Source organism: Spermophilus citellus (assembly GCF_964194105.1).
Source record: "Spermophilus citellus genome assembly, chromosome: 2".
Lineage (NCBI taxonomy): Eukaryota > Metazoa > Chordata > Mammalia > Rodentia > Sciuridae > Spermophilus > Spermophilus citellus.
The window spans coordinates 161,344,425-161,358,456 of NC_138183.1; the positions used below are offsets into that span (position 1 = coordinate 161,344,425).

General features: G+C 34.7%; 1 protein-coding gene across 1 annotated transcript in view; it reads right to left on the bottom strand.

Moving 5' to 3' along the window:
• Positions 1-589: 589 nt before the first annotated feature.
• Positions 590-14,032, bottom strand: part of DDX10 (DEAD-box helicase 10) — a 298,208-nt gene continuing 284,765 nt past the window's right edge. The window contains exon 18 of the mRNA XM_081261964.1: positions 590-2,001. Coding sequence (XP_081118090.1) covers positions 1,824-2,001 — 178 coding nt within the window. The 3' untranslated portion in view covers positions 590-1,823. The remainder of the gene's footprint in view (positions 2,002-14,032) is intronic.

Below are 14,032 nucleotides of genomic sequence, written 5' to 3' on the forward strand. Positions count from 1 at the left end.
TTATTTCCAAATCTTTCCAGATTGTTACACCCTGAATTTCTTTCCCATCTACCTACCCTTATAGCCACTTTATCTAGTTTTCAAGTCCATAACTCTATGTCCTTCTTATTAGAAGTAACAGAGCAATGTGCTATAAAAGACCTCTAAAAATTATCTTGTGTTATTACTGTCTACTAATTCACTAGGCCAAATATAGGGCAGATGCTGTATTTGGCTCTGGGGATATACAGGTATATAAAATATAACTCTTTTTTTTTTCTCCAGAAACTTGTCACATATCAGAGCAACAGGTTTATAAACAAACATCTATAACATCACATGATAAGCACTATAATAAAAGGAACAGCTAGGAGAAACATGCTCAGATCCATGGGCTATGAAGAAAATTCCCTGAGAAGGTTGAGTTGGAGAAAGTGATACCAGAAGCATGGTGATCAGTTAGGAGATGCTTCAGTAGTCTGGGCAAGTCCTGATTATAGTAGGAACTGTGACTGAAGGCAGAAGCTGTGAGGTTAAACAATGGATAAAAAGGTCACTATGGAGGAGAAACCAATAGAAACAGTAAAGCATAGGATAACAAATTTGTTTAAAAAAAAAGAAGTTGTTTCATGAAGGCCTGGATTTCTTCACCACTTTCTGTCCCTCTGAAGAATCTAACATTTATAACAAAAGAGTAGTTCTGTCTCATTTTGCTTTCCCCCTCATTATCAAGAGCTGGTTTGGAAGCTCTACAGTATCTGTTGAACAGAGTGCCCACAGAAGGTCTCCAGCCTTTACTGCTTAGATTCTGGATTTTCACAGATTTCATAAATGATTGCTAACAAATCTGCACGTGTAAGCAAAATGATATCATCTTTGACCAGACTTTTTTTTTTCTTTTTAGTTTTCGGCGGACACAGCATCTTTGTTTGTATGTGGTGCTGAGGATCGAACCCAGGCCGCACGCACGCCAGGCAAGCATGCTACCACTTGAGCCACATCCCCAGCCCTGACCAGACTAACTTAATATGAAGAATACACTGCTTCAGCAATTGGCCATGCATTTAATTTATTTTTGGTACCGGGGACTGAACTTAGGAGCATTCAATCACTGAGCCACGTCCCCAGCTCTATTTATTTAGAAACAGGGTTTCACTGACTTGCTTAGAGCCTTGCTTTTGCTGAGGCTGACTTTGAACTTGTGATCCTCCTGCCTCAGCCTTCTGATTCTCTGCGATTACAGGCGTGTGCCACCATGCCCAGCTGGCCTTGCATTTCAACCAAGAACATTAAGTCCCCTTGAGAGAGGGTTTTATATCACTGGACACAATGAAAACATTAATACTTTATTTTATAGGAAATATGTTTATTAATGATCATTTCAATTAAAAAATACTCCTTTTCCAAGGCTGGTGCACCATACTCTATCTCTTTGAAAATACGAAATATACCTTAAAATTAAGAGTCATTTTAAGTTACACCGAGACTTCTGCATAGTGATACAGGAATTTCCAACTATGAAACAAGGCTCCAGAACTTGCCAGTAAAACAAAGGAGCATTTCCAGTGAGAAGAGGCAGGAACCCACCTGTAAAATTTAACAGCACACATTGCAAAATGAGACCAAGAAACTAAATATCCCACCCTTACTCTGAATATGTTCTGTAATGGTGCAAAGCATGGCTTGTGAAGGGGCTCAGAGATGAAATTGCTTTTGTCTGAAGAATGTGTCCTTTGGGAATGGGACACATGATATCTAGAGGCCCCAAAGTCAACTGTGTTCTAACTTCTTCTCAACATAAGGATGTCCAGAAGTATCAAAGAGCAGACAGGCATGGGAAGTATTTAGCTTTGATTTTTGAGTAGATGCAACACCAGCTCTTCATCCTCTGCTAAAGACAGGCCTGTATCCAAAGGCTCTAAGGTTTCCCACTTGGCCTTCTTTCTATGATGACTTGTTGGTCCCACATCTTCCACTTCACTGTTGTTCCTTTTCTTCATTTCCTGCTTCTTCTTGGTATCACTGGTGGGAACAAATCCAATGATTTACTTTATAAGTAAACTCATTATTATAAAATTAAACATCTGAAATAGGACAGAGTTATCAGTGACAGATAGTTGGTAAAGTGATATTATTTGAGAAGGAAGGAAACCACAAAATCAAGACATTTCTATCAAACTTAATATCTTCCCATCAGCAGATGGGGAGAGAAAGCCTGTTGGACACCAGGCACACAAAGAATGCTGTGTATACAACACGTCACCCAGTTCTTACATTAATTATAGAAAGCTCTGAATATGTTATCTACAATTTGAGGACAATGAGAGTTCTCTTAAGTACTTCTGGATGCAATCTGTGCTTGTTCTCCATTTTAAATCACCTTTATTTAAAGTTAGGTAATCCTTTAGTTAGCAATTTGTGGGATAACGGATCAGGATACCAGGGACTGATTCTAATATTAATTGCATTAAGTTGTGGTAAGGAAGTCATAGCTAACAATAGTGCTTAAAATGTTAAATTGCAAGCAACTTAAGACACCAGATAAAATTTTCCCATTTAAAATGTGTATATAGTCTTAAGAAAGCAAATATTACTGCAGTATTCTTCATATATCCAAGACATAGACCATAAAAATAAAGGTTATTTCTGAAAGTGGAGGCAATTACTTGATATAATAAAAAAAAGAAAAAAGAAAAAGAAAAAAAAAAAAAAGAAAAAGAACTACATCCTTTAGACATTTTGAGATATCATCATGTTCAAGATGATCCAAATGGAAGGGGCAGAGCAAGACATCAGCAGTCAAGAAAGATCTTCTGGAGTTCTCTTCCCATAGATACACCAAGTTGAAGAGCTATTCATGCACCAAACTACCAGCACAAGAGCTAAAGAAATCAGTTTCTAACATTTCAAAAGCTTGTTAAAATTAAGACATTTTTTGTAAGCCTCATAGGAACCACAAAACAAAAGTCTATAACAAACCCAAAATAATAATCAAGGAATCAAAACACACTACTAGAGTAATTCATTTAACCACAAAGTAAGACTACAAGACAGAAAGAACTACAACAAAACTAGGACACAAGTTAAATAATGTCTGTAGTAAGAACTTACCTATCAATAATGACCTTGAATGTAAACATGAATTTTAAAAATTTTATTTTCCAATTGAAGATTTGACTGAATGGATTAAAAAAAAACAAGATCCAACTACATTTTGCTTTTAAGAAACTCACCTCACTTCTAAAGACACACATAAACTAAAAGTGAAAGAATAAAATATTCTATGCAAATAGGAGGCAAAAGAATGCATAGTAGTCATATTAACATAAAATAAAATGGATTTTAAATCAAAATCTGTAAAAAGAGATAAGGAGGGACATTATATAATGATAAAAGAATCAATTCAGCAAGAGGCAATAACAATTCTACATACATGTGCATACAACATTGGAACATCCAAATATATACTGTATTAATAGACCTAAAGAGAGAGTATGTCCTGACACAAAATCAACAATGAAACTGAATTATATTGCACTTGAGGCCAAATGGACCTCACAGTTATCTACAGAACATTCCATCCAATAGCTGCTAAAGACACATTTTTTTCATCAGCGCATGGAACATTCTCTAGGTCAGACCATATGATAAACCACAATACAAGTCTCAGGAAACTTTTAAAGATTGAAATATTGAATGTCTTTTACTTTTGAACAACAAATGGAAGGAAGAAATCAAGAAGGAAATTTAAAATTTTCTTAAAAAGAAATGTAAAATGGAAACACAACCTATGACAAAAACAGCAAAAACCAGACTAAAAGGGAAGTTTATAACAATCATTACACTGAAAAACTAGAAAGATCTCAGATACTATCACTGAATTTCAAAGAATCAGAAGACCAAAAATAATCTAAACTCAAAATTAGAAGAAGGAATGAAATAAATAGCAGAGCAGAAATAAATGGAGATTAAAACAAAAAGACCAATGAAACAAAGAGCTAGATCTTTGAGAAGATAAAAACAAAGAGAGGGGGCTGGGGCTATAGCTCAGTGGCGGAGTGCTTGCCTAGCTTGTGTGAGGCACTGGGTTTGATCCTTAGCACCATATAAAAGTAAACAAAATAAAGGTATCTGTCCATCTACAACTACAAAAATATTAAAAAATAAAAAAGAAGAAAGAGAGATAACCCCTTGGTTTTACTAAAAGACAAGTCTCAAAGATAAAAAGGAGAACATTATAACTAATACCACAGAAATATAAAAGGTTATTAAACAGTTTTATTAACATCCATATACCAACAAATTTGATAACCTAGAAGAAATGGGCATATTCCTGGATATATACACCTTAAGACTAAATCATGAAGAAACAGAAAATTTGAACAGACCACTAATGAGTTAACAAGATTAAATCCTTAATACAAAGCATCCTATGTGGGAGGGGGAAGCCCAGGACTAGATGCTTTCACTGTCGAATTCTACCAATATTTAGAGAAGAACTAATAACAATTCTTCTTAACATATTTCAAAATATAGAAGAGAAAGGGATTATTCCAAATATATTCTACAAGGCCAACACTACTCTGATACCAAAACCAGATAAGGACACAACATAAAAAGGAAATTATAGACCAACATCCTCTGTGAATATAGATGTAAAAATCCTACCAAACAATATCCAACTGCAAATAAAAAGATTATTCACCATGATCAAATAGAATTCATCCCAGGGATTCAAAGACAGTCCAATATATTTACACTGATATATGCTGATTTTTATAGCAAACTAACTGCTTCTTCAAAACATAGTACATAAAGCTGTAGTAATCAAAACAGCATGGCACTGTCATAAAGGCAGAGACATAGATTAATGACAAAGAAAAAAGAGGCTAGAAATAAACCTATACATCTATAGTCAACTGATTTTTCAAAAGAGGTGCTAAAAATACACATTGAAGAAAGGATGGTCTTCTTAGTAATGATGTTGGCAAAATTGGATTTTCAAATACAGAAGAAGCAGTTACACCCCTATCTCTCACCAGCTACAAAACTCAACTCAGAATAAAGACTTAAATATAAAACCCGAAAGTATAAAAATACTGCAAGAAAACAGCGGGAAATGCTTCAGGACATTGGAATGGTAAGAATTATTTTTTTTGGGAAAACATCCCAAAAGCATAGGAAACAAAAGCAAAATAAACAAACAGTATTACATAAAAACCGAAAAGCTTCTCCACAGCAAAGGAAAAACTCAATTCAGTGAGGAGACAACTTAAGGAACAGGAGAAAATATTTGCAATGCATACATCTGACAAAGGGTTGTCCAGAATATATGGAATTCCAAAAACTCAACAGCAAAAGCAAACCAAAACAGACCAAATAATCTGATTAAAAAGTGGGCAAGAGATCTAAACAGACATTTCTCACAAGAAAATATAAAAAGAACCAATGAGTATATGAAAAAAATATTCAACATCCTTAATCATTAGGATAATGAAAATCAAGACCACAATGAGCTATCACATCTAATCCAAAAAGACTAAGGATAATAATTGCTGGAAAGAATGTGGAGAAAAGGGAACTTTTGGACACTGTAGGTGGGAATATAAATTAGTACAGCCATTATGGAAAACGGTATGGAGGTTTCTCAAAATATTAAACATAGAACTATCATTTGATTCAGCAATTCCACTCCTGAGCATATATATAAAAGAAATGAAATCAGCACATCAAATAGATTTTTGTGCTCCCATGTGCAGAGCAGCACTTTTCACAAAAATCAATAAATAAAACGTGATGAATTGATAAAGAAAATGTGGAACATATATAAAACAGAATGATATTCAGCCTTTAAAAAAAGAATGAAATCCTACCATATGCAACAACATGGACAAAATGGACACTGTGTTAAATGAAATAAGCCAGGCACAGGATGACAAATACTTCATGATCTCACTTATTTGAAATCTAAAAAAGGTGATCTCATAAAAGTTGAGAGTAGAATGTTGGTTACCAGAGACCAGGAATAGTTGGGGGGGGGGGGACGAGAAAATGATGATTTATAGAGATAGAGACTAAGTCAGTTAGATAACAGCAAAAAACTCTGGGGTACTATAATCACACTGCACAATAGGTAACAATTATGTCCTATATGTGTCAAAAAGCTAAAAGAAAGGATTTTGACAGTTCACCACAAAGAAACAGTGTTTGAGGAGGTAAATATGTGACCTGATTAAAACATTATGTAAAATATACATGTACTGAATATTATGTAGTATTTCATTATATTCCAACTTTTATGTTTCTGTGTAGCAGTTAAAAAGAAAAAAAATGACCCAATTATTGGATACAATATTAAAACAAAATAACCCAACTCATAGCAACAGTAGCATTATAAAGGGTAGAAAGTGAAAATTTTGTTAGGCAGAAAGTCTGTATTAAGGGCTTTCTAATGGTCTGGCATGGTGCTACATGCTTTACATAGATGACATTATTTATCTTCATGAAAACCCTGGGTGTAGGGAACATGAGCTTCATTCTACAACGAAGGTAAGAGAAATTAATGACTGGACCCAGATTATACACATGGGACTCAACCCCAGCTCTGAATGATTGAATCCAGACCCAACATGAGCAGGTTTTTGAAAATTATTATACTTGACTCACTTCAGTCAACACTTGGATGACAGTAACTGAAAGAATTAGCTATGGAAACAGCATTGGTCTGGCATCAACACAAGTCAGATCTCAGACAATCAACTAACATTTCTGAGCCTGTTTTCTTTCTAAATATGCAGATTACAAAATTTACTGAGAATTATCGTAAAATGAAAACATATAAATGAGATCAGGCAGTAATGCTTAATATAGGTTAGTTTACATTCTGTTTATAAACTACTCACTTTGAAATTCTCACATTGTACATAATATCAGCAAATGTCAAAGAATTATTATATCCCAACTATATGTATTTGAAAAGAGAACTGCTAAAATTCTGATGGATTCTATTATCTTTTAAGAAGAAAGCTTCAATATCAAAGTAAATATGCCCTATCAGCATGTCAATTTATGACCAGCTTGAAGCAAAACTAGATGATTCCTCCATTTACCTCCCAGAAGTGCCCAATGGTCTGACTTAGCCATTGTCTTTCACCACTGGAGGACAGACAGACTAGATCACATCATGAGGTTATTTAAAACACAAATAAATACCTTTTAAAAGGGAGTCTGAAGAGAAGAATATGAAAGAGTTCTCTATTGATGACAATTCAGTCAGCAAATAATTAAAATAAGTCTTGGTAAAAAGATGCCTTTAAAAAAATGTACTGAGTCCTAATCTGCTTATGAATATGGCCAGTACTGTGCCAATTACACTGGGCTATAGTGCCATGTTTTATTTGGTGCAAGATAATACTGATTTTTGCCCTGTAAATAAAGTGCATCTGAGAGTAGCTCATCAGAAGAGCCGTAGTCAGTGGGCTCTACTAATGCATCTTTTGTTAATGTGGACATACACATTATATTCCCTGCAGGAAATAGGTGGTTCAGATACTAAAGGAAGATGGGAAATTAATGTAACCCCAATTTTTCCACAATTAGCAGATCTGCTACTTTGTGGATCAGTTCAAATTCTAGAAAAGCATTTTATACTACTTTATATATTGCAAATAAGTGGTAATCTTATAACAAATTAATTATCCAACAATAGTATAGGAATTCTATAGGTAATTCACCAAAAAAGGGACAATGTAATGGACCTAGAAAATAGCAAGAAGAAAGATACTATCTGACCTTTTCAAAAAGGCCTCTTTCAAATGGTCTGGCAATAGAGGCCTCCATTTTATTCACATTTGCTGAATTAGGCAGAGGAAGCACCAAAGTGAAAGAATTCCACATGGGTGGAAGGATGATCAGATGCTGAGAGGCTCCTCTGGCAGGAATGCATATAACTATGTTTATGATTATGCTATTAGGATACATACTTAAATCTTAATGATTGTTCAAGTAATTCATGAATATTAGTATGAATCATTCTTTCTTTACTTAAAAAAGAAAGTTTTCAGTAACTCTTCAGATCTCACCTCAGGGTGGGTTTTCTTAACTAACTCATCTAAAGAGAGTTCACAAGTCCTCCTTCATCACAGTCACTGCTTTCAAGGCCCTATCCCCCACCATCTTTTCTCTACTTTCTGTTTACTTCTTTATGGTCTGTCTTCTTCCCTGCAGGATAAGCTGTATGAGAGCTAAGATCCAGTCTCTCTTCTTTTGGCTCTTTTCCTGGTATACAGTAAACTTTCAGTTAACTGAATGCCTACATAATGGGAGTGTTGAGGAACAAATAGGTAAGGGCATCCCCCATACTGTGAGTTGGTAATATGCACTTTCTATCATATCTTGAATAAGATATATTACCTAAGATTAATTTCAACTTAGGCTGTAGGATATTTTTGCAGACTGTTTTGAATATGCCTAGCATTTTGTGTACCAAGGGCTTAATGAATGACTTTGATGAGGAAGATATTGAAGCCATATACTGCAGAGACCATTAAATTTTATTTGTATCAATGTATAATACTCATGTAAAAACTCTTACCAGTTTCACTATTAAAATGATTACTATATATTAATGACCTTATTATGTACCAGACTTGACACTCTTTTCACTCTTACTAGGTCTTTATAATAATGTGGTAATTAAGAATTATCTTCATTTGACTGACTCAGAAAACTGAATGAGAGATTAAGCAACTTATCTAGGGTCCAGAACTTGTAAAGGAAATTCAGATTCAAATTCAAGTCTTTGTGGCTCTGAACATCACAATTTACTATACAAGGCCAAATAGCCTACTTCTTTTCTAACAGACTTAATTTCACAAAACTCCCTACTTTGCTTCATATTACAAAGTTTATAATAATAGAGCATATAGATCAATATTCCAAACCTACACACAGTGACACATGAGCAAGACATTCAGTAGACTACTAAGTCACAGAACCTCATGTAATTCACATCATGCACCTGACAGAGTAACTGCTTTTGTAACAGAGATGCTTCTGAGATCATATTGCCAGGACCAGATATAGTTTAAATACCTATGTATTGACAAAGAAAGGCAAAAGGAGAAAGATTGACCCCCTGATGTATTTTTCATGCAGAAGAAAATCCTAGGTCTTACTAAATTTTTTAAAATGCTTCTTCGCTGGTTCTTAGTAAGCTTTAGCCAATAGACTTTTAAAGATGTTGGAAGGGGTAAGGTGAGTGACATAACAAGAACAAAATGCTCATTGGTACCTGCCATGAATAGGAAGACCACTCACTGTTAAACAGCATACTTTAAATAAATGATGTGTGAATTAAATAAATAAAAAAAAAACAGATAAAAATGTCCTCTGTAACCTGGGAACTACATTTCCTGGCTACAAGAATGCTGTAGTCAGAATCACTACATCAGATCTTAAAAATGTTCTAGATGCTAATTTCACAATAGCCAAACAATAGGACTAGCTTAAGTGTCCACTGATAGATGAATGGATAAAGAAAATGTGGTACAGATACACAATGGAGTTTTATTTAGTCATAGAAGAATGAAATTATGTCATATGCAAGAAAATGGATGGAACTGGTGAGCATTGTGTTAAGTGAAACAAGCCAAACTCAGAAAGTCAAGGGTCATATGTTTTCGCTCATGTGGAAACTAGAGAAGAAAAAGGAAAAGAAATGTGGGGAAGGATTCATGAAAATGGAAGGGAGATCAGTAGTGGAAAAGGACTGCAGGGAGGATAGAAGGGAAGAAAAGGGGAATATACTGAAGAATGATACTGGCCAAATTATATTGTTATATTGTGTGCATGAACAAATATGTAACAACAAATCCCACCATTATGTACAATTATAAATGTGCCAATAAAAATATAGGAAAAAATAATGTTTCAAGTGCTATGTGATATGACTGTGGCTAGGGCACTACAAAAGAGAAAAGATCTGCTGAGAAAATTTGTCAACTTCTTTCTGGAATGCTTTAGACAAATATAGTGCAGTGAACACTAAACTTGCAAAGACACTAGGGCAAGTAGTTCCAAAAACTTGGTTATAAAATGGCAACTGAAATCATGGGGGATTCTGTAAGTTTGATTCTGGAAGAGACTGCAGCCATAAAGTACCATGGTGCCTGTTACAGCTCCTAACTTGGTTAGGGATTTGAAAGTTGGAATATGTTACATCATAAGTTGAGGATAAACATCATTATATAACCTATTCAAAAATCTAACAAAAGCACAGATAAGGGGCTTCTCAAAGAAAGCACACTTTCTTTACTATAATGTATGTGCAGTTTTTCGAGCTCTTGATTTTTCCTTTTCTCTTCCTTTTGAAATGCAAAGGGAAGAGATCAAGTGAAAATGCAGACTGATAGAGCTGCCAGGATGAGGGTGGGTATCTGGAGGTGGAGAAATAGCAAATATTCACGTACAGGGAAACTCCTGGGTGTCCTTTTACAAAATGCTGCAATATTGGCTGTGCAAAGCCACTGTATGGGCAAAAATTCAGCACCCCAGTGCCCCATGAGAGCTTCTGTTTATATAAAACTCTCCTTGTATTCATATCAAATGTAGCTTGGACTTTTCCTATGTAATTTTCAGCTAGTAATAAGTGAGCTTGTGATTATTTAAAATCAGTCTTGGAAATCTTCATATGCATCTGTAAGTATTGGCACTTTGGTATTCAACTATGGTGTACCAAAGACTTTTTCCCTAACAAATTTTAAATTACAAGGCCATGGCAACAGTCCTAATGAAGATTAATTACTGCAGTACATTCCATAAAATCTGCTCAGTTTCCTTCTGATGGCATGTACAATAGTACTGAGAATGTATCACATTTTGAATGTCTCTTCTAGTTGCTCAGAACTAAAAACAGATTTATAAAACCAGTTTGATCTAAGAAAAGATTGATTGGCTCAGAGTTCATTATAAACATAACTGCAAGAGGAGAAAAAAAGTGTTTTCTTAGACCAGAATTCTAATAACCAGAAAAGGCTGTTGGTAGTGAGAAGGCAGAAAATGGCATATCTCACCACTATTCCTCAGATACATTTCCTTCTATAAAATGTATACTTAAACCTATTTGAAAATTTGATGAAAAATAAGACCTCCTTTTCCAGATGCATGCATGCCACACCTCATATTTACACATAATTTCAAGATATTCAAGATTCCCCTAAAGCTTGTCAGAAGAGTCCAGGTTTAGAATCAGTGCTCTAGCAATTTGGGAGATATAATAAAAAATTTAAAAATCATCCAAGTTGGGTTTAGGCTACACATTTTGTTACATTACTAATATACATGTAGAACATTTTGTGCTCCCCAGAAACACATAAGCTTTTCTCTTAACTACTTTCACTGATTAGTTTTCAATATTCAAGATGATCACCTACCCAAGCATATCTCCCATGTTCTAGCTATCTGGCAAAATTAAGTTTCACAGTTTAGTCTTATTGTTCACTAGCCCTTCAAAGAGAAAATTCGGTCTTTACCAAGTTTCTCATTAAAGAATTACTCACAATGGCAATAAATAAGTAAATATATAAAAAACAAGCAAAAAGAACCAAAAACTTAAGATGAATACAATATAAAATTCTGAAAGGGAAGGCTGATAAGGAAATTATGGTATAACTAAGTGACAGAATATATATTATGCAATCATCAGACATGAATACCTCTACATGTGAAAAGCAATGTGAAACAAAAGAGTCATTTTCAATGATCTTAATGTGAACAAACCTGCCATGCATCAGGGTTAGGGCCACAGCCAAGAGAACACTATTTTTAGCAAGAAGCTTTGCTTTGGCCTCATGGTGTCCTCATGGCCTTATGGCAGTCCTGATACTTCTGAAAAATGACAAACTCACAACTCAGTGTCACTGACACTTATACAATGGGTGAATCAATGACACAGTAGAAAGCACAGGGCAAAAAAGACTACAAACAAAGTCAAGAGTATAGTTTCCTAAACCCCACATTTCTCATACTAGATACTTACTATTCCAATCCTCACTCCAGAAAAGTACACCCTCCTTCCTCACTGTCCCAAGACAAATCATGTTGTCCTTTCCTATCCCTATTCTAACAATCAGCCTTAGAAGTTTCCCTAAATATTCTTGTTTCCAAATGTTTCACAGATAAGTAGAGATGATTGGGATTTTTCTCTTGAAAGCTGTTAGGCATACTGGAATGATGTTAAACCTCCTGAAGTTACAAAGACTAAAAGGAAAGAAATGGGCTAAGGGTGTAGCTCAGTTGTAGAGTTGTAGCTTAGCATATGCCAGACCGTAGCTTCAATCCCCAACATGGGTGAAGGTTGTGGTGGGGAATGGCAGGCACAGAATAAATTCATTACATCATTTAAGCTGAACTCACTTTTTTTCTATATCTATCATTCACAAGTCTATCAATCAAGACGTTCAAGTTGAAACCACAGTTAATAGTGTTTTTAAAACATGTATAATCAGACTACATGAGAGAGAGCTCTTTAATAGAGAATCATCCTCTCTATATATATCACAAGTAATTTCACTAGATTTATATAAAATAGCATGCTACACCCATCCGGCCCCAATCAAAAGTAGTTTGGTTATGGTTTCTGCACATTTTCCTTCTCCAGGAATTCATTTTGAATCATATACATTTATTTTCCAAGTGAAAAGTCTCCCATATATTATGAGGCTGACTGAAAAGTCTTAAAAGAAGAGCTGCTAGGCAAAACTCACTGAAGAGATATCATAGAACTCAATACTAGGACAAACTACAGAGATTCAAGTAGCTCATGTAACAGATAATTTATAAAGATAGGCAAGTTCATTCAAAATCCAAACTAGTAGAGAATAGATATTTTAAAAACAAAAATAAAAACTTCAAATTAAAAAAAGACAAAATACCTTGATCAATGTATTGTTTAAGAACCATGTAAGAAGAGGTAAGAATAGCTAATTATATCAGAAGTGGATGGGTTTACTCTTTATAGGAAAATGTATTAATCCATATAGATGTATCTTCATAGAAATTATGTCTAAACTATGACAGATTCGGTACCAGTTACAGCTGTAACTGGCCTTGGGCAACTTAGAACAATCTACTAAACACCATAGGACACAACAGTTTGTTTTAAAGGAAACTACCTTAGTCGGAGACTACAGTTTACAAAGCAAAGACTGATACAAGGTAGTAAGAATCTAACCACCACTTTTTTGTTTGTTTGAAAAAGGTTATGATTATAAATATTAAAAACTCAATTTGACTGGATAATGAATATATGGAATATCCAGCTGCTTCCTTTTCATCATATTCAATACTTTGCAAAAATTTACATCATTAGCAATTCACATGAAGATGGCCATAAACAAAATATGATGAGTGGTACTAGACATACAAAATTAATCTTATATTACATGCTTACAGCCAAATCTTTTAGCTTGTGAGGCAGAGCTAAAAGGAACAATCTTACTGAAAGAAGAGATTAATTAGAACATGGTTAAAGATACTCTTCTCTCACTTCAAAGGCTACACCATTGCTCCCTCTGGTTGATTAAGACTTAACTCACTTCAGGTTTAGCTTAGACATGGGTCCCTGCAGGAAGCTCTTCCTGGGCTCTTACACCAGGCCAAGGTGAGGCCTATCATTTATGTGCTTCCCACGGTCATTCTCTACATAAACCCTCTCCACTGCTTTCCCAGGCACACAAAGCACAGCACTAGTCTATCCCAATGTTTTGTAATTGTGTACTTAGCTCTCTGTAATTGCCACTGAAAGAAAAACTATGAAAGCAAGAAAGGTACTTGTTTAGTGTTTTAGCTCTGTACCTGCACTCAGTATGCCTAGCACACTTCAGGCCTCAAAATATTCTTATTTGAAAGAATGTATGGAGAAATATGATAACCAAAGAAACAGATCAGGTAAGTATTTTTAATTCTTAAGTAGAATACGGTTTAAATTATGCAGAAGATTCTTATTACATTTCTTCGCACTACAGTTAGAATCTTTTAAAAATATCATTTTGTC